Source organism: Chanos chanos, chromosome 7, assembly GCF_902362185.1.
Source record: "Chanos chanos chromosome 7, fChaCha1.1, whole genome shotgun sequence".
Lineage (NCBI taxonomy): Eukaryota > Metazoa > Chordata > Actinopteri > Gonorynchiformes > Chanidae > Chanos > Chanos chanos.
This window is the reverse complement of record NC_044501.1, coordinates 32,917,698-32,938,507: the sequence shown is the minus strand read 5'-3', so window position 1 is coordinate 32,938,507 and position 20,810 is coordinate 32,917,698. Positions and strand designations below refer to the sequence as shown.

At 42.8% G+C, this 20,810-nt stretch overlaps 1 protein-coding gene across 1 annotated transcript in view; it reads left to right on the top strand.

Annotated features, from left to right (window-relative positions):
* Positions 1 to 17,781, top strand: part of zanl (zonadhesin, like) — a 38,169-nt gene extending 20,388 nt beyond the window's left edge. Inside the window, 41 exon segments of the mRNA XM_030779208.1 lie at positions 273 to 475; positions 671 to 812; positions 1,108 to 1,301; positions 1,606 to 1,747; positions 2,028 to 2,272; positions 2,440 to 2,588; positions 2,708 to 2,836; positions 2,944 to 3,082; positions 3,303 to 3,444; positions 3,592 to 3,788; positions 3,914 to 4,052; positions 4,500 to 4,616; positions 4,910 to 5,034; positions 5,630 to 5,775; positions 6,068 to 6,211; positions 6,420 to 6,527; positions 6,703 to 6,872; positions 7,051 to 7,253; positions 7,359 to 7,500; positions 7,735 to 7,982; positions 8,173 to 8,350; positions 8,548 to 8,656; positions 8,861 to 8,955; positions 9,201 to 9,377; positions 9,833 to 10,035; positions 10,254 to 10,398; positions 10,517 to 10,758; positions 11,114 to 11,278; positions 11,531 to 11,658; positions 12,052 to 12,320; positions 12,675 to 12,883; positions 13,119 to 13,263; positions 13,492 to 13,739; positions 14,079 to 14,208; positions 14,475 to 14,673; positions 15,287 to 15,448; positions 15,643 to 15,773; positions 16,121 to 16,323; positions 16,780 to 16,915; positions 17,177 to 17,332; positions 17,681 to 17,781. Coding sequence (XP_030635068.1) covers positions 273 to 475; positions 671 to 812; positions 1,108 to 1,301; positions 1,606 to 1,747; positions 2,028 to 2,272; positions 2,440 to 2,588; positions 2,708 to 2,836; positions 2,944 to 3,082; positions 3,303 to 3,444; positions 3,592 to 3,788; positions 3,914 to 4,052; positions 4,500 to 4,616; positions 4,910 to 5,034; positions 5,630 to 5,775; positions 6,068 to 6,211; positions 6,420 to 6,527; positions 6,703 to 6,872; positions 7,051 to 7,253; positions 7,359 to 7,500; positions 7,735 to 7,982; positions 8,173 to 8,350; positions 8,548 to 8,656; positions 8,861 to 8,955; positions 9,201 to 9,377; positions 9,833 to 10,035; positions 10,254 to 10,398; positions 10,517 to 10,758; positions 11,114 to 11,278; positions 11,531 to 11,658; positions 12,052 to 12,320; positions 12,675 to 12,883; positions 13,119 to 13,263; positions 13,492 to 13,739; positions 14,079 to 14,208; positions 14,475 to 14,673; positions 15,287 to 15,448; positions 15,643 to 15,773; positions 16,121 to 16,323; positions 16,780 to 16,915; positions 17,177 to 17,332; positions 17,681 to 17,781 — 6,755 coding nt within the window.
* Positions 17,782 to 20,810: the final 3,029 nt, after the last annotated feature.

Genomic DNA, 20,810 nt, shown 5'->3' with positions numbered 1-20,810 from the left:
TTACTATTCTCCCCAGAAAGATAGCAGTACATGGTGCACACACGTAGGCACACACACACACACACACACACACACACTCACACACACACACACACACACACACACACTCACACACACACACACACACACACACACACACACACACACACACAGCTACAATCAGACACAAGTACATACTGAAACTACACTGACTAGTTCTTAGAAGTTCTTCAATTATCTCAGGGCATTTAACCAAATCTCTCTCTCTGTGTCTCTTTTCTCTCTGCCTGTAGCTTTGGTGTGCCCTCCTAACAGCCACTACTCCCTGTGTGTGAGTGCCTGTCCAGAGACATGTCTGGGGGCCAGTGGTCCTCCAGGCTGTGCTGATAAGTGTGTGGAGGGCTGCCAGTGTGATCCTGGTTTCATCCTGAGCAACGACAAATGTGTTCCTGTCAAAGACTGTGGCTGTGTAGACTCCCAAGGCTCTTACCACCCTGTGAGTTTACTCCTCACACACACACACGCGCGCGCGCGCGCACACACACACACACACACACACACACACACACACACACAAATATTCATAATGTAGTGCAAGGAGGAGCATATTGCAGTTGAGCATAATGCATTTTATGCTAGACTTATCCACAGTGTTGAGTCTTTCATGTTGCTTTTTGTATGTGTTTAACAGGTCAATAACAGCTGGTATCTGAAGGACTGCACACAGCACTGTGTGTGCTTGGGTGGTGGGATCATCCAGTGTCATAATTCACCCTGCCTCCCCAATGAGATATGCCAGCTAGAAGATGGAGAATATATCTGCAAGCCTTTATGTACGAATCACACACACACACACACTCACACACACACACACACACACACACACACACACACACACACAACACATTGTCAAGTCTTTATACTTGATGAAACATTCTTTGTTTTCATTTCTGTCAACAGTTACAACACAAAGGCCAGCCACCACAAAACCACCAACAACAACAAAACCACCAGGTATGTTTCCAAAATAATAAAAAAAAATTAAGTTATCTCTCGAAAAATAGCTGAAGTGCTTATGTGAAACCAGTGACTATGTGTAAAACTATGCAACCCCTTTTCTGTTCACAGTCAAATGTCCACCTAATGCTGAGTATATTGAGTGTGGCCCAGCTTGCGTTCCCAGCTGTCAGGAACCCTCAACCAACTGCACTGGCCCCTGTATCAGCGCTTGCTTCTGCAAACCGGGTTATGTGTTCCGTGGCAAACGTTGTGTTCCTATTGAAAAGTGTGGTTGTCTGGATGATGAAAACAACTACTATGAGGTATACACATCAAGTATTTAAAGGGTTTGCCTGTGTAAATGCTTGAGAGCCCAAATTTTCCTTTATTTCACATGTTATATGAGATTGTTATACACTGGTTGTTCTTGGCACCGAGTGGACAATGTTTTTTGAGAAGATGAACAAAACGGTAGCCCAGCAACTATTTTGATCAAGACAGTTCTTAAAGGTCAATATAAAATGTGTGTTACACTTAAGGATCCCAAAAAACAGATCATCACATCATGCTTATAGTCACGTTTGGTTGATGCTTAAAAGTTGAAACTCTCGTTCTTCTGTTCTTCAGCCTGGAGAGATTATCTTTGGAGATGGCTGTTCTAAGCTCTGTCGCTGTAAAGGGAACTACACTCTTGATTGTGTGGACAACACCTGCTCAGCCACTGAGGAGTGTCGTGATGTTGGAGGGGTACCTGGTTGTTACCCTAAAGGTAGTGTTAACATGTAACCAATCGCTTTTAACAAACATATCTCGATTTAAAACATGTTTCTGATTGAATACAGCTGTAGGAATTTGTCTATTCATACACAACTTTTTATAAGGAATAAACAGATAGAGATTATCATACCAATATCATATCCCTTGTTTTTTTTTCTTCTTGACCAAATATCTAAGAACATCTTCTTAATTCAGTCTGATGCTTCTTATGCTCATGTTTCTCGTAATAATATTGTCAACTGTACGTTTTCCTTTCCTGATTTTGTTGCCAGATTCATCCACTTGCATTGCCTCTGGTGATCCTCACTACACCACCTTTGACAAGCGACGCTATAACTTCATGGGCAACTGCAGTTATCTGATGTCAGAGCCCTGCAACAGCACCGATGTACCTTACTTTGCCGTGTACGTAGACAACGAGAACCGTTACAACAAACCCACGATCAGCTATGTGAAGGCTGTGCACGTCCACGTCAAAGGAGTGAAAGTGTCCATCCTGAAAGGTGGAATCGTTCAGGTATGTAGGAAAGAGAAAGAGTACATGGTAAAAAGGGAATGAGGTTGAGAAAGAGAAACTGAAAAACAGCTAAATGAACAGGCAGCTGGAGTGAGGCTAATTAACATTTTCCTCATGTACCACGCATGGTATTTTCTAAGTTCCCATTCTCTGATGCATACACACAGGTGAATGGAACCAATGTGAATATTCCTCTGACTCCTGTGGATGGTGTGAGTGTGTACAAATCTGGGAAACACTACACAGTGGCCATGGACTTTGGAGTAACAGTGCGCTATGACGGAAATCACTACATGGACATCAAAGTCATCTCAGAGTGAGTACAAAGGAATTCTCTTCCTAATTCTGTCTCACTCTTTCTGTCTTTACAAAAGTCAGATGTAACTTAACCCTCTGATTTGTTTTGTGTAATTCTGCATCTGTCTGTGTTTCTAGCTACAAGGACAAGCTGTGTGGACTATGTGCAGATTACAATGGAAACTCAAAGGATGACTTCCGCACTCCCACTGGAGAACTGGTCACCAGTCCAAATGACTTTGGAAACAGCTGGAACACAGACCCAGAGTGAGACAGAGAGAAATACAAACACACACACACACACACACACACACACCATGCACCCTAACCCAAGGATTGACACTGATTGACATCCATCTCTCATAATTTTTCAGATGTGATAAACCAACTGTTGATCCCACTCCTGACTGCACAGCTGAAGAGGAGGATCTGTATGAGGGTCCTGCCTACTGTGGCATCATACTGGACCCCAATGGTCCTTTTGCTGTCTGTCATCCCAAAATCAACCCCAACGTAAGTTAGACAAGACCAATCATACCTCAGTTCTTATAGAGAAAATATTTGGGTTACATTTTCAATTATGAGCTTTGCAGTTTAACAAACTATTTAAACATCAAACTGCTAGGATTCAAAGGCACATGGAGTGTTTTGTGAGATAATTTGCAATAGGCTATGTGAATTATCAAATCATCAAGATTTGAGATAACCATTATTGTGTGTGTGTGTGTGTCAGGGGTTCTTCAGAGACTGTATGTTTGACTTGTGTGAGCTGGATGGGGCTCATTCTGCCCTCTGTGAAGCCATTGAGGCTTATGTCAATGAGTGTCAGGACCGTGGTGTCAATATCGGACCTTGGAGAAATGCCACTTTCTGCCGTAAGTCTCCTCTTCTCCTTTTTCATTTCTCTGCACAGTTTCCTGCTGAGATAAGCAACATGATGGAAAGCAATGAATAGAGTATTTCTACCATCTATACTGCAGTATTATTTATAAAGTTTAACAAATTTCTTCTCCCCCCTCCAGCTCTGAAATGCCCCCCCAACAGTCACTTCGAGTCATGTGCCGATCCCTGCCAGCCGTCCTGTACCTCCCCATCTCCATCCCAGTGCAGTGGGCCATGTGCCGAGGGCTGTGTCTGTGACCCTGGATACGTCCTCAGCGCTGGAGAATGTGTGAAGCAGGAATCTTGCGGTTGCTCATATAATGGACAGTACTACCAAGTGAGCAGCATGTTTGTTTTCTAAACATGTAAACCATCAGATATGTGACAAAAACCTTGATTACACCTTTAAGTCTCTATTGTCATTGTTCTCACAACTATATTCCTTCCATCTCTAATGATTAGCCCGGTGAGGAGTTCTACACTAAGGACTGTGAGCTGCTATGCAAATGTAACTCACCTCTGGTTACATGCACTGCCGCTGAATGTCCTCCCATGCAGCAGTGTGGAGTACAGCAGGGAGAAATTGGCTGTTACCCAGTCAGTAAGTGTCTCTGCTATTTCATGTTGTCTTCTTCACATGATATTATACAGGGTATGCACAGGTAATGCCGCACCGGATTTTGTGTAAGGTCACTGAGGTGATTAAAAATTTATACTGTGATATATACTGTGATTGGAACAAAGAAGGTGGCGGACATGATTTTTTTTTAACACTATTTAAGAAAGACTCTTTTTGACTATATATAAAACATATGAAGCAGTAAGGAAGGGTCCCACTCATTAATTGTGTCATTTATGTGTACTTTTAATACTTAAGTACATGTACTATCAGATAGTTCAAAACCTCCTTTTGAATCATTTTCTCACTGGTTACTTTGCATTTTAGTTGACTCATTTTCCATAGAGATATTTTTGAATATATAATGGATGTCATGCTGATGTGAAGCACTGCATTCCCTCACGTAAAACTTTACTTTCTCCTTTATAGCCTTTGAGGATTGCATCATCTCTGGTGACCCCCATTATCAGACCTTTGATGACAAATTTTTCACCTTTATGGGCACTTGTACTTACACCCTGGCCCGCACCTGCAAAAACAACACAGGTAAGAAACCTCCCAGTCTCAAAAGGCCCAAAGTATTCAGACATATCAGGTACCTTTTTGAGAAATGCGAGAACATTTTATTTCATACTTGCGGATGTTATGAAGACATGCCTCCTGGGACACCCATAATTACTTTAGATTGGGAACTATAGAGTGGGAAAGGGATTTTAAAAACAGGAATTTTTCAGAGACCTGACAAATATCTCAGCTTGCTGTATCAATGTTGGTCCGCACAACAGGAGTTCCTTTACATCACACCATCATGGTATCTTGACGATGCTGGTGTTTTCTAGGACCCTGGTTCTCTGTGGAGGCAAAGAATGAAGAGAGAGGGGTGTCAGGAGTTTCCTACCTCAGGAAGTTGTATGTGACAGTGGATGGTGTCACAGTGACAATGATGAAGAGCAGGAGGATTCTGGTCAGTACATATTCACTTTTTCATCGTCATATTACATCACAACCTAATTTCAAATCTCCTCAGCAGTAATGTTATTCCTTTTGTGGAATAAAAGCCACTGGAGAGTTATTAAAACTAGTAAAGGTTTCCCATGTAGCATTTTATTAGCCCTCGTTCAAAGGGGTTATTCCATGAATACAATGATTTAGAAAATTCTGTGTAATTCTAAATCACAGAATTTTTTAAACATTTATTAACATTTCAAAGCCACAAAGACATCAATGAGTCTGTCTTCTGGTGCTTTGGTCACATGCTCTGTCTATTCCTTATAATCTTAGGATTACCAAAAAGGACATGAGATCTATTCCAGTTTTTATTTGGCTGCTTTATCAGTCAGTGTCATTTCTTATCCGGTTAATCCACTTGCTCATCTTCTCTCTCAGTCAGCTTTTTTTCCTCCTTCTCTTCAGAATCTTCCTTAGAAATAGGTGGCAATTTCCCAGAATATTTTTTTATCAGTGGAGCTTAATCCCCCTCTCATACTTATCAGAATTAACCATTTGGTTTTCCCATCTCTCTTCTTCTCTTTATCTTGCAAATCTCTCTCTCTCTCTAGGTGGATGGACGGAGAGTTTCTCTCCCTCATTCTCCATCTCCGCTCATCTCTCTCTCATTGGCTGGACAGTATGTCACCCTAACCACACCCTTCGGCCTAGAGGTTCGCTGGGATGGCAATCACTACGCCAAGATCACTGTGCCAAGGTACCGTTACAGGTTTAAATGGTGACAGACAGTACACAGAGGGAGAATACTGGTGTTTTTTCTTATCTTTCCAGAAATCCGCGAGCTAAGATTAAGCTCAGTTGGATTCTGCATTTGTTTTCTGAGATCAAACTGGGACACAGCCCAGCCATCAGTCCAGACTTGGACATGAGTCTCTTAGCTTTGTGACAATATATGGTTCAGAGGCCAAGTATGAAGTTTGTTTGGGAAAATCCTGAAAAAGTCTCTGCTCATCTCTCTCTCTCTCTCTCTCTCTTTCAACTACTCTTAGCACCTACTATGACCAGATGTGTGGTCTGTGTGGAGACTATGATGGAGACTCAAACAACGATTTCACTAAGCCAGATGGATCTCAGGCTGGAAGTTCTGATGATTTTGGCAACAGCTGGCAAACAAATGAGGATGAGGATGAAGTGTGAGTCTACCTTTTTTTCTCCCTTTGGTGCTTCTATTAATCCTTTCTTTTTTTTACACTTTCATAAGTGAGTGGGTGCATGAAGTTGTAAGCAGTTTGTTTAAACACAGTGTGTCTCAATATATATCACAGACTACACACTATATTAGCTTTCTATTGAAGGTTGGTGCATTTGTTCATGTTGTCATGGTGATCTGTGATTCGACAGATGCAAACCTGACGTGACACCAGATCCTCCCTGTGACCCTGCACTGGAGGCTGAGGTATCTAAACCCGAAAAATGTGGGAAAATTACAGACACCACTGGACCCTTCAGGTGGGTGACTGTCAATTGAGACAAGAGATTAAACAAATAACTAAATATGTATATACTTTCCTCAGACGTTCTACCAATAAAAGCTTTATAATCTATCAGATAATATTTCTGTGAGTTTATAGCTAACCTTTTTCCACTTTTTCTCTCTCACCCACACACACACTCACACATACAGGGACTGTATAAATGTGGTGGATCCTCATCCATTCTTCCAGAGTTGTGTGTTTGACATGTGTCGTTATGAGGGCCAGCAGCAGACCCTGTGTGACCAGCTCCAGGCTTATACTGAGGCTTGTCTGAGTGCAGGAGCACCTGTGCACCAGTGGAGGGAGCCAGGCTTCTGTCGTGAGTTTTTCCTCACAAGCACACATATGCGCATATTACAACTAAACTTACACTCACAAACTTTTTACTGGCCAAAGCTTTAACAGTCAAATTTACACAGTGTCATGTCTGAGCGTCATAGTCTTGTTTTCTGTTGAAGCATTTCACAAAGTTAACTGTCTTTTTTTTCTACCTATAGCTCTGGAGTGCCCTCCAAACAGCCACTACTCCCTGTGTGTGAGTGCCTGTCCAGAGACGTGTCTGGGGGCCAGTGGTCCTCCAGGCTGTGCTGATAAGTGTGTGGAGGGCTGCCAGTGTGATCCTGGTTTCATCTTGAGCAACGACAAATGTGTTCCTGTCAAAGACTGTGGCTGTGTAGACTCCCAAGGCTCTTACCACCCTGTAGGTTATCCCTGATTTATCGACAGTCTTCCCCCGCCAGTTTCTGTCTTTGTGTTATTTAATGCCCTATACTAATGTATTTGTGCATGTGTGTGTCTTAAACAGGCCGACGAGAGTTGGTATCTGGAAGGCTGTAAGCAGCAGTGTGTGTGTTTGGGTGGAGGTACGATCGAATGTCACAACACCGCCTGCCTGCCCACCGAGAGCTGCCAACTGCAAGACGGAGACTACGGCTGCAAACCACTGGGTAAGACACACACCCACACACAGTCACCCAAGACACTGTGAGCATGTGTGACCTATATATGCGTGTACGTGTGAGTAGAAAGACAAAAAAAGAACTGTGCTTACTTTTCTGGCTTCTCTTCAAGGTATCGTAAAATATACAAACAGCGCGAACATCGCTGAGAAACGATACTATAAAAAAGTAATTGGAATTAACACCCCCACCCCCTTCTCTCTCATAATCTGTCTTTCACAGATAAAGGAATCTGTTCTGTGTCTGGAGATCCTCACTACACTTCCTTTGATGACAAAGTACATCATTTCATGGGTGCCTGCTCCTACACTCTCACCAAACCCTGTAATGAGACCTCCGGCTTGCCGTACTTTACTGTGGCGACACGAAATGAACACAGAGGCAACAATAAGAAAGTATCGTACGTTCAGGCTGTCATCATCAATGTCCATGGCATGGAAATCATCCTGGGCAAGAGCCACAAAGTCCAGGTAAGAACCACCCCATAGAATAGAACAGAATAGAATAGAATACAATAGAATAGAACAGAATACAATAGAATAGAACAGAATACAATAGAATAGAATGCAATAGAATACAATAGAATAGAATACCAAATATGAGACTGGGTAAGAGGTTTAATTGCTCATATCTCTGTCACATTTTTATTGCTCTCTGTAGGTGAATGGCGCTCGGGTCACTTTGCCTGTCACCCTGCCTGACGGTGTGAAGATCTTCCGGAGTGGCAAGTTTGTGGTGTTGGAGACAGACTTCGGACTTCGCGTGCGATTCGATGGAAACCATCACGCCGACGTGTCCCTGCCTTCCTCATACAGCGGCCTTCTGTGTGGACTCTGTGGTACGCAATTCTTCATGTTTGTATATTCGTACTATAAATTGCAGTCCTCTGAGGTAAATAAAGCTGCTATCTTCTACCGTATCTTTGGCCAAACATAGTTGTTTGTCAGAGTAGCTGTTAGCAATTTGCAGTAGAGACATTGGGAGACTTGCCCACATTCATGAGTTGGTTCTCAATGTTATCTGTTTGTCTCGCAGGGAACTACAACGGAAACCCCGGTGACGACAACTTGAAACCAGACGGCCAACCAGCAGAAAATACTAACGATTTAGGAGAGAGCTGGCAGGTGCCTGATGACAGGCCTGAGTAAGTGACACTTCTTAGAGCCAACTACAGAAGAGTGTTGGGCGGGACAAGAGTCCACACTCATAAGATTGTGCCAGTCAGAGAACAGAGCTGGAGGACCTGCCAGTGTCCTTCTGACAAAATGACCGGTAAAAAAACTGATGCATACTTTGTATACTAAACGTATTGTTTTTCATTTACGCTCCTGTCTTTGTCTTTTCACAGCTGCACCACCGGTGGAGGGGTAGATAAATGTGATGACAAAATAGAGAATGAGGCTGAGAAACCAACCAGCTGTGGCATGATAAAAGACCCTAATGGTGAGACAAACACACACACACAAACACACACACACTCACACACACACACACACACACACACAGACACACACGCACACTCACACACAAGGTACTTCCAACACCACATCCCCCGCCCTCTACAATGACATATCTGTACTGCTTGAGTGGCCTCTGCTTTGTTAAAATACGACCACCAAAAACACGACCCTCATGCAAACAGGGCAACGCTTGTTCCTATCCATAACTGTTATCTATTACCTCCTCAGGCATCTTCAAGCCGTGCCATGAAGTTGTTCCCCCCAACGTGTTCTTTGAGAACTGCGTGTATGACCTCTGTGGCACAGACGGCTCGATCGTGGCACTGTGCCAGGCAATCGAGAGCTACGCCGACCTATGCGCTCAAGCTGGGGTGCCAATTGACTGGAGGGACAACTCATTCTGCCGTAAGTCAGCACATCTTTGTGTGTGTCTGTGTGTGTGTGTGTTTTTGTTTTCTGCAGGCTCTCAGTAAATCTTTCTCAGACCCTTTAGTTAACTGTGACACCGTAATCTTTCGTAGGCTTTTGTGTCTGTTTTCCTGTAATCAGTCTATGAGTAATGGGCGTGGGGTAGCTCTTTTGTGCCTTTCAGTGTGAGTTGCAGCTGTTTCCAACATCCTGACCTTCTCCCTCTCTCCACCTCCTCTTCACTCTCTGCAATTTTCAAACCTCCCCTCTCTCTTTTCTTCTTTCATTTCTCCTCTCTCTCTCTCTCTCTCTCCTCCTATGACTCACTTCCCTCCTTACCCTCTGTGTTTTCTCTTTTTTAATATCCCTCATTTTTATTTCCGTCCTGTTTTGTCTTTTTCTTCTTCTCTAAACAATCTTTCTCTCTCTCTCTCTCTCTCTCTCTCTTTCAGCATACAAGTGCCCGGCTGGCAGTCATTATGAACACTGCGGTTCGGCGTGCCCCTCCACCTGTCAGGACCCGGGTTCGGAGGGCAGTTGCAATGAGCCGTGTGTGGAGGGCTGTGTGTGTGATGAGGGACTGGTGCTCAGCGGAGACAAATGCGTGCCTTTTGGCCAGTGCGGCTGCACCGACAAAGACAACAACTACAGACCAGTACGTAACAGCTCTCACTGCTGCTCACCGCGCTCGCGTTTTAACAAAGAGACAAAACCAGTGAAAACAGAGTGTTTCATTCAATATGTGTTTCATTCTACGAGTCTCTCGATCCAAAAGTACCAAAGTGTAAAATGTAATTGAACACTATATTGTTCTGTGTTATGCAACATTGACTTTGTGTATGTGTGTGTGTGTGTGTGTGTGTGTGGATTCAGGTTGGAGACAGCTGGTTCTCTAAAGATGACTGCTCAGAACGTTGTGTATGTTCTCCATTCAACAACATCACCTGTGAGGCTTGGCAGTGTAGCCCCGCCCAGGAATGTAAGGTGCACGAGGGAGAACTGGGCTGTCACGCAACAGGTAAACAGACTGATTGTACCATCAATCCGTGGGTCCTACGAGCTTCACTAAAAAAAAAAAAAAAAATCACATGCACTCTGGGAAATGTAGTCTAACCTTGTTTGTGTTCTCTATGCAGGTGTGGGTGTATGTCACGTGGCTGGTGACCCTCACTACTACACCTTTGATGGCATCATGCACACGTACATGGGCACCTGTACCTATACACTGGTGGCGGTGTGCGACAGCTCCATGGTAACACCATTCACCATTGTAGCCAAGAATGAGGAGAGAGGCCAGCCAGAGGCTTCCTATGTCCGCTCTGTTACCATCTACCTGCCTGAAGCCACCGTCACCCTTAGCAAGAGCCGCAGAGTACTGGTAAGTGGAGTCACGGAGAAAGAGCAAGAGGGTGGAAGACAGACTATTAAGCAGGGACAGATGGATGTATGTAGGCATGTTAAATGTGCATGTCACAAATGCATCCTGAATTGATTTGAAGCAATGCCCTTTTGAAGTAAATGGTCACTCATGCAGAGATAAAGGCCAAGAGATGTAAACATCATATGATGCACTGAATGCACATCAAAAAACAACAGAATAGAATGGAACAGAATAGAGTAGAACAGAATAGAATAGAGTAGACATTGTAGTGATAAGAGCTGTAAAGTTGTTATTAAATGAGTAAATGTTGTAATTTATGTGTTCATACTCATTTGTTTCGTCCTGTCTCTAGCTGAACGGTGTTAGAGTGAAAACCCCACTGGATCTCCCGGCAGCCAACGCTCGTGTGTTCACCAGCGGAGTGAACAGCGTGTTGAGCACAGACTTTGGCCTCATTGTCAAGTTTGATGGAAATCACCATATAGAGATCACTGTGCCTGGAGACTACTTCAACAAGGTATCAGAGGAAAACTGACAGGAGCAAGGGGGAAAAAAGCAAAAAACTTAAGCATAATAAATTAAGCAATAATAAACTAAAGCCTAAATGAAATATTGTTGCTTTTTTTTTTCTTAACTGAATTGTAGTGTATAAAGTAATTGTTGTGGTTTTTCTACTCATCAAGAAGCAATCAGTTTATCAAATACACTTTAAATCCTCTTTTGCAAGCTCTTTATTCATCCTCTCCCTGTATGTCCTGTGTGTCCCCAGCTGTGTGGTATGTGTGGGAACTACAACGGCAATTCCGCAGACGATAATCTGATGCCCAACGGAGAACCGGCTAAAGACGTCATCCAGCTGGGTGACAGCTGGAAGGCAGAGGGAGACAGTGACCCCGGGTGAGTACATTCATACAGGCTTTTTCATATTTTCATACTGGCACAGTGCAAGAAAATACAACATAATGTCCCTGCTATACAGAGAAAGTTAGTAATGCTAGCAATGCTAATTAGCAACGCTAATGTGAAAATAAAGATAGGACACTGTTAAAAACAACAAAAAAAAAGTACAAAAAGAAAATCACTGACAAACATGGCACAGTTTAAAACGAATAAATGTATCTGAGTTTAATGTTCGGTCACTGGTCAAGACTGACAAATCATGATCCGAGTTAAAGATAATTTACAAGGATCAGAATCATTCGAGAATCAACACATGCCATCTTTCGTTCTTCTAACCAACATCCCCTCTATTTTTATTTCCTTCCACTCTTTTTTTGCCCATCCCTGCAGATGCCAACCAGACCTACGTCCAGACTTACACCCCAACTGCACAGCCCAGGAGGAAGAAGCATTTAACTCCCAGTGCTCGGTAATCCTGTCCGATCACTTCAAGCCCTGTCACGCACTCATCTCTCCCGACGCTTTCCTAAATAACTGCGTCTACGACATGTGTGAATACAACGGTATGGAGTCCACACTCTGCGACAACGTAGAGGCCTACGCCCAGGCGTGCCAGACTGCAGGAGTCACTATCAGCTGGAGAAGCAGCACCTTCTGCCGTGAGTAATCCCAAAACAAGATGGATTGGGGGGGGGCGCATAAGACGAGGATGGGTGGGCGGGGTGAGTGGAGAAAGAGAGTGAGACAGGAGAATAAAGTGTAGGAGATGAGGGTGGAGGTCAAAGTTAAGAGCCGTTTATAGAGAGTTCAATAAAGACAGGAAATCATCTTGAAGTGAGGAAGACAAGGTAAAAGTCACAATAAAGGTCATACAACAAACAAACACATAAAGTGAAATGAAGACGTTTTTTGAAAAAACCTAAAAACCTCAAAAAAAAAAAACAAACAAACAAAAAAAACAACCTCTTCTGTTTTGACGCTTCATCTCCGTTCCTTCCTTTCACTTTCCACAGCTCTACCTTGCCCTCCAAACAGCCATTATTCAGAATGCACCGCCCCGTGCCCGCCCACCTGCGCAGACCTCTTCCCCATCTTCTGCCCTCTGCCCGCCGACGGCTGCGCAGAGGGCTGTCAGTGCGACGGCGGCTTTGTCCTCAGCGCCGGCAAGTGCGTCCCGTTGGCCGAGTGCGGCTGCACAGACAGCAAAGGAGAATACCATGACGTAAGTTCCCAGCAACACCCGAATCTTGCCAAACCATCCCACTGAAAACGTACATCTGGTGACGTTCTGCAGATTTGCGGCGATGTGCCGTGCGAAAAAAAAAAATCGACCTTATTTAGAGCTGATGGGGTGTAAATGAACTCACGTATAAAATCCACCGCTTTTTGAGGATTCATGGCCTACCGTGGTATGATGTGGAAAACGCAGTGAATGATAATGGCTCTCTTTATCACAGGTGGAGGACACCTGGTTGACAGAGCGCTGTGAACAGCAGTGCACTTGTAACCTTGGAGGAACGGTGACTTGCACATCCTTTGAATGTGACGATGAATCAGTCTGCTCCGTTGATAAAGACGGAGACCGTTACTGCAAACCTGAGAGTGAGTTCAAACTCGGTTTGCTGATTTGTCTGTGTTTTTAAATAATTATCATATTTACCCATTGGAGCAATGTTCTTAATGTGCTGAGGGGTAACTCTTGGGTTACCTCGGCAAAGCACTTCAGTTCTGATTAATGCAAAATAATAAATGCATATTTAACTTGTCCTCTCTCTTCCTCTCTCTCTCTCTCTCTCTCTCCCTCTCTCTCACAACCACACCATCCTATAGAGTTTGACAAGTGCACTATTTCCGGAGATCCTCACTATCGCACCTTCGATAATTTCAAGCATCACTACCAGGGTCCATACACCTATGTCCTGACAACAACTCATAACCTCCCCAACACTCTGACTCCTCTCACGGTGCGAGGCAAGAACATTCGCGGTGGAGGCAAACGCAAAGTCTCCTACCTGCACGAGATCTATGTGGATGTGTACGGCGTCGACATCCGCCTCTTAAACAAGAGGAAAGTTCTGGTGAGTAAAACTACAAATGTTCCTCGCCAACCCAAAATTTTACGAATGGCACTGATACAGCTTAAACGGATTTTAAAGTAAATCAACGATGTTTTAATTTCAGCTTTTGTGAATTATGTCTTTTATAGTGAACAGAGGGCTGTTTTTAAGCTTAAATAATTGCTTTTAATTCCATCAACAGCATGTTCAAGATAGCTGAACCGTGAAACTGAATAGCCAGCTGTCCACATTACCCATGTTTCCCCTAGTAATTTCTTAGTTCCCTAAAGTCCAACTAGTCAGTATGTTGCTCCTGCCGATTTGATGACAAAAATGTGTGTTTTTTTCTTTTTTAATCAGGTTAACGGGGAGAAAGTCTCAGCTCCGTTTAGTCCCAAACAAGGCATTAGCGTTGCCAAGAGCTCACGTTACATTCATCTCTCCACCGACTTTGGCCTTGAAATACGTTTTGACGGCAAGCACCACGGAGGTAAGAGAGAGAGAGAAACGCACACAGACACGTGCGCACTCAGCACTCAAAAAACGTGAAGGACGGCCAAAGTAAAGAAAAGATAAGAAACAGCTCGCGTTGTGTGCTTATCGGGATTTGTCGTATAGTTCTGATCGAGTACCTAATCCGCATCTGGCCCTGATTTACGTGGATCTCTGATGGAACAGTTGGTCTTATACATACATCTGAATTCTTTTGCTCTGTTGTCTTATCTCTTTCTTTCTCTCCTTCCCTCTCTCCTGCAGAGATTATTCTTCCAAGCTCTTACAGGTCTCACGTTCGGGGCCTGTGTGGAAACTATGATGGAGTCACCAACAATGAGTACACTAAGCCGGACGGTACAGTGACACGTGATCTGAATGAGTTTGGGGATAGCTGGAGAGTGAATGACAGGCAGGTGGAGATCCAAATGTTAAACCTGCCTCAAGTTGTACACGTGGACAGGTGAGAGAGGCCCAAGGCTGACATTAGATTAAACGCAATCTGACATTAGATTGAACGCACTGAGTAAAATATTTGTACATCTGTGCAAATGAAAGAGCAAAAGAGACATTTCTTGTTTTCCTACGCATCCTCCACCGTATTTCGTCCGTCTGTTTTTCCGTCCTCAAAACTTTCTTTCTTCTTTTTTCATACCTGTTTTTCTAACTCTCTCATCTTTTTTTCTCTCCTTCTTCTGGCCCCTTCGAATATCCTGCTTGCTTTCCCTCTCTCTCTGCTATTCTTTGATTCTGTTCTAACCCTCTCTCTGTCTCTCTCTCTCTCTCTGCTATTCTTTGATTCTGTTCTAACCCTCTCTCTGTCTCTCTCTCTCTCTCTGCTATTCTTTGATTCTGTCCTAACCCTCTCTCTGTCTCTCTCTCTCTCTGCTATTCTTTGATTCTGTCCTAACCCTCTCTCTGTCTCTCTCTCTCTCTCTGCTGTTCTTTGATTCTGTTCTAACCCTCTCTCTCTCTCTCTGCTGTTCTTTGATTCTGTTCTAACCCCCTCTCTCTCTCTCTGCTGTTCTTTGATTCTGTTCTAACCCCCTCTCTCTCTCTCTCTCTCTCTCTCTCAGGCACAAGATGGAGCAGGAACCAGACACAGGTTTTGAGACTCAGGGTTGTACCCAGGCCACGCTGGACGACCTGAACAGTAAAACAAAGTGCGGTGCTCTCTCTGACCCTGATGGCCCCTTCGCTAACTGCCACGCCTCTGTCTCACCAGACTCCTTCCAAGAGTGAGTCTTTTCCCACCACCTCCCTTCACTCTGATCCTCAGCGTGAGAGTGTTTGTGTGTATTTCACAGAGTCGCTGTGTAATGACACTCCCATGAATGGTCTGTGAAATTCAGTGTGAACACATTCCTCTGACTGTTTGTGTGTGTGTGTGTGTGTGTGTGTGTGTGTGTGTGTGTGTGTGTGTGCTTTGCAGGGACTGTGTGTTTGACCTCTGCGCAGAGCAGGAAAGTCCTACACTGCGCTGTGAGAATTATGCCGTTTACGTTCAGGCTTGTCAGGAGGCAGGAATCACCGTGGGGGAATGGAGAATGAGGCTGAGCTGCTGTAAGTCCTCACACACACACACACACTCACACACACCCACACACACTCACACACACTCACACACACCCACACACACTCACACTGATACAGAGCTACTCTCCCTCCGCTTCTTTTTTTGTCTCACACAAACACAACCAAACTTAACATGTTTGGACTATGGAGACACAATCCATTGGATGGGGTGAATGAACACATAAACATGCTTAGATATACAAGGCCCATTATGAACTCCTTACTGGATTTGACTTTCTCATCGCACCTCAACACCAACAACATCTTCTAACACCTCCCCACCTCTCTCTCTCTCTCTCTCTCTCTCTCTCGGTTAAACACGTGTGTCCATACAGCCCCAGACTGTGGTGCTAACAGCACATATACAGAGTGTATGACACCATGCCCTGCATCCTGCGCCGACATGGCTGCCCCCTCTGAGTGTCAGCAGACCCACTGCGTGGAGGGTTGTCAGTGTGCCGCCGGTTTCGTCATGAGCGACGACTCCTGCGTTCCATTCACCGAATGCGGCTGCACCTTCCTGGGACGCTACTATTTGGTGAGTGCTTTTGTGTCCGGTAAGAGTTAGTTCAATAAATTTAGTAAAAGATCAGAAACAAACGAGTGAAGACATGATGAAGTGTAATAAAATATAGTATCGATTGTACGTGATGAAACTGATGTCTTACCTTTCAAATGCTGCTTGGAGTAAGAATAGGAAGTACCGCTTAGGGACACTGCCTTGGACATAAACGGTTCCTAGATCTATTTAAAATTGAATTATTAGGCCATTACTTAGGGACTGTGAGCCTGCCGAGGATCTTTGGGATTATTATGTGGTGAGGGACCAGGAACACTGCCCTAGTAATATCCCAGCTTCAGTCTATTCAGTTCAGTGCGTTCCTGAAATGTACCTGCCTTTGTTAAATCAAATCAAGTCCACTTGAGCGAGTTAAGAAATTTTCTTTTTTTAAAAGACTTTCTCATTCCCTCTCTCTCTCTCGTGTGCCCACAGATGGGAGAGAAGTTTGTGACAGAGGACTGTGCTCAGGACTGTGAGTGCACCCCCACCGGTGCCGTTTGTCAAGCCAAAGGTTGCAGCAGCACGGAAATCTGCACTGTCTACGACACCCAACGCAACTGCTACAGAAGTGAGTCCACACTCCACCATGTCCCTGAGCACACAGATTTGCGTCACATTTAAAATTTGCCTATGGATGTCCAGTGTCAAATTTCTTGCAATACCATTCATTCACGTTACGTTATTATTTTGTAAAGATAGGATTAAAATGGATCGCGATCAAACTCGATAAAAGTTATTCAATTCAAATACTGAAGTCCTAAGCTGTTGCCTTTTTATATACTAAGCTATTTCATTTTCACTTCCCTTTTTCCCCACCGTCAATCATCAGGCGACAACCCGTGTCTGAGCTACCCCTGTCTGAATGCTGGTACATGCGTAAGCACCCCAGAGAATTCAAATAGCTACACCTGCAACTGCGCCGAGGGCTTTGAGGGGAAGAACTGTGAAACAGAGGTGTCTCCAGCGGAACCGGAGACAGGCCTGGGTGCGTGTCCTTATACAGCATGACCCGATTAATATCTGGGCCAACTTTCAGGATCTGGTTCACCAGTAAAAATTTCGCTGACAAACGCTACAAACAGCTAGAAAAGTTCTATCCAAGTAACGAAGAGTAATGTAAAACGAGTGTTTTAAAATGAATTTCCTAAATAAACGTGTTGTGAGATTAAATATATAGGATGTTAGGTCCGACATGTTGAATCTATTCCTTTCCAATTTTTTCCTCTCATATTCTAAAAACAAGTCCTCTGTCTAAGGATCATTCTGTTCAGTGCGAGTAACGTGTCACATTTTCTGAAGTATTAATGTTTGGTTTACTTGTGGTGTTTTACAGATAAAGAGACCATTATCTTGATTGGAGTCCTCGTGCCCCTTGGTGTCATTATCATCGTATTGATTATCACTATCTGTTGCTGCAAGCGTAGGAAAAGGTAATGTTTATTTTATTTGTTAATTATATCTTTTAAACAAAGTCCTCAGTTATGGATGTCACACAAATTAGCATAGCTTTGATAAGGATCCGTCAACATCTACGGTATGACCAGTCAATTCTCAGATCATTTACCATCGGTTTAGCAATAACTCCCTCTTAATGTGCCTCTCAACAGCCACCAAAGGAAACACAGCGATGGAGAATTGTCGCTGAAGAACAAAGGTATGGGTCATTTTTCTGCATTTTGCAAAGGTTTCAAATCAGTTCTCAGATACTTACTAAAGATACTTCGTTAACTGATGTATCCTGAGGTGGGGTTTTTTTTAAGACGCAGCTCTGCACTGCATCATAGAGGCGAAATGAGTTCCGCATCAGCTACATTAGCATAAGCTAAGCTAGGAAAGAGACGAGAGGATATCGTCACGATCAGTCATTTTTCAGTCCTTGTTTTGCTCATTTCAAACTTGATTCAAGGAATCCATTCCTTAAAGCTGTTTGAAATCCATCGTTAGAACAGACATATTACACTGACATAAAAAGCCGTGAAAACAGTCTTTAGATAATAAACGCGGTTTGAAGGTCATGTGTTAGCGTCGTCTTTGAAGAGTAGTTTCTAGCATGCAGGATTGACCATCCTTTGAAACACTGAGGCTGATAAAAAAAAATTTTTTTTTCAACAGATCACCTCGATGTCCAATGCTCATCCGAAACAACGACAAATTCTACAAAATTCTGAAGTGATCGGCCATCCACCTACAGGCACTCAATCTCTGTAACGTTGAAATTGTGTTGAATATGTGTTTGAACGTGTGTGAGATTAACACCATCCACACACAACATCATCTCTGTAAACTTGCAATTTTATAACATTTTTTTTTGTTGTTGTTGTTTTATCTTTGACTTTTAACTTATTTGAAAACTTTAAATTTGGAGAATTTGTCATTTTTGAATGAAATGTATTGTAATCTTATGGGAAAAGTGCAATATTCTCCTATTTGCACCCTCTCTGACATGAATCAAATAAACTATATTTTGTGATGAAATATATATAAACTGTATTTTCTGATAATACAGACCACACACTAAGAACAGGTTTTCCCTAACTGCATTTATTCAAGTGCAACAACCCCATTGCATCATATCACACATTTTCAAATTTTGAACACTTTTGTGAATTGAACACTTTAAACTAGAGCCATGTCATTCAATGCATCTGAAACCAAAGCCACAGGTAAGGCTAGTCACAATAAGAAATACAAGACACCAATCAAAAACATTCCTTCTTTTTCCCCCTTGAAAATAAGTTAAAAAAAATTTCAAAATAAAGTGCATGAACAAATTAGGAAATGATTGTTCAAAACAGAAAAATGGCAATGTTCTGGGTTTTTTTTTCTTTTTATCTCGGTCAAGAACTAAAAAAAAAAAAATGGAATGAAACCACAGAAACAAACTCAGCGCAGCAATATCGATGGAGCCCACATTTGACCGAGGGCCAGAATGGTCAGCGGACTTCTTCCAGCAAAACAAGCTCTATAGCTCTATATACACAAGCAATGAAATGTTTTTTTTTTTTTCTTCCATCTTAAATTAAGTAACATTTCAAAACAGGTAAACAATAAACAAAAAGATTAGCGGGCACTCTTGAAAACAGACAAGATGCACCCTGCTGTAAGACAACATCTATCTATGGGAAGAAGACAAAAAAAAAAAATCACCACATTGCTTGACAGCATAAAAAATAATAAAAGCAAAGAATATATCTTTGACAATCTTACAATCTTAACAACTGAGGCATAACAAAGATCACGAAAAATTTGTTGTCCTGCTGCTTAGCATATCCCTTAAAATATTACTAGTCAAAGGAACATCTGAGGTTTTCACAATGTAGCTTAATTTGTATGAAATGTTCATCCAGGGTCAAGACTCAGTCAGTAGCATTATAAAAAAAAAAACTGAAATTGGATGGAAAAGGGAAAACATAGTCTCCAGTGTTGTACACATTGACATTAATATTGAAATGGTGTGATAAAAGCAATCTCAAATCAAATTTGATGCCAAGCAGTGGTTGAGTGTTTCAAAAGCCAACTGACAACCAGTAAAAGTAAAGGGCTTCCCAGTGCACTTCAAGCTTTCTTACCAGCAACTGAACATGTGAGACATTGAAATGCATTGAAAACAATCTCGTGTTAGCAGAGACAGTCCTGAAATGTCAACCCAGAATTAGCTTAAGTGATCCTGAATCACTGAATATTAAGTACAAATAGAACAACACAAATTATTTTGTTACAGTTCAATGGCGATGAATGCATCACTGTCTGCCATTTTGAGAGTGCAGTGTGTGTGCACTGATTGATTGTGACTTAACTGTGACTGAGAGAGAGACCATAAATCAAAATGGTGTCAGACAATAACGCAACACTCACGAGGAATGGAGTGTGACTCAGTCAGGGTCCTCTAAGGCGTAGAGGGTTGGTGTGTGTGTGTGTGTGTGTGTGTGTGTGTGTGTGGGTCAACGCTGAGCACTCTGAAGGTGAGAGAAGACAGACTGATAAACAACTGGCACTGAGGAATTAAATGGGAAAAAAATTAAAAAGTGAAACTCTAGCTTGGCAAAGCAAAACGTTAAGATACAGATATTTCCACCACACAGGAATGTATAGCGTGAAAACATGTTGTTTCATGTACCAGTACAGATGGTTACACTGTCAAATGTTAAAGGGCTGTCAAAAGAGCATCTTTATGGGTTTATATATATATATGGTGTTAGTTTTAGCAGTCATGCAAAAAACAACCACCCACTGTTGCATAAACATTATGAAGATAGGCAAGAGGAAAATGGAAATAACTGTTGCTCCGATATATGAAACCATTTTATGCGTGTGCGTATGTTTGCATGTCTTGAATATCTTCTGGAGTGTGTGCAGAAGCAAGTAGGCATAAAATTATAGGGAGAAAAAAAAACCCCACAAGCTTTGATATTCCTTTTCATTGACTAAAAAGGGAATACATTTAGAGAGGGTATGCCAGAGAT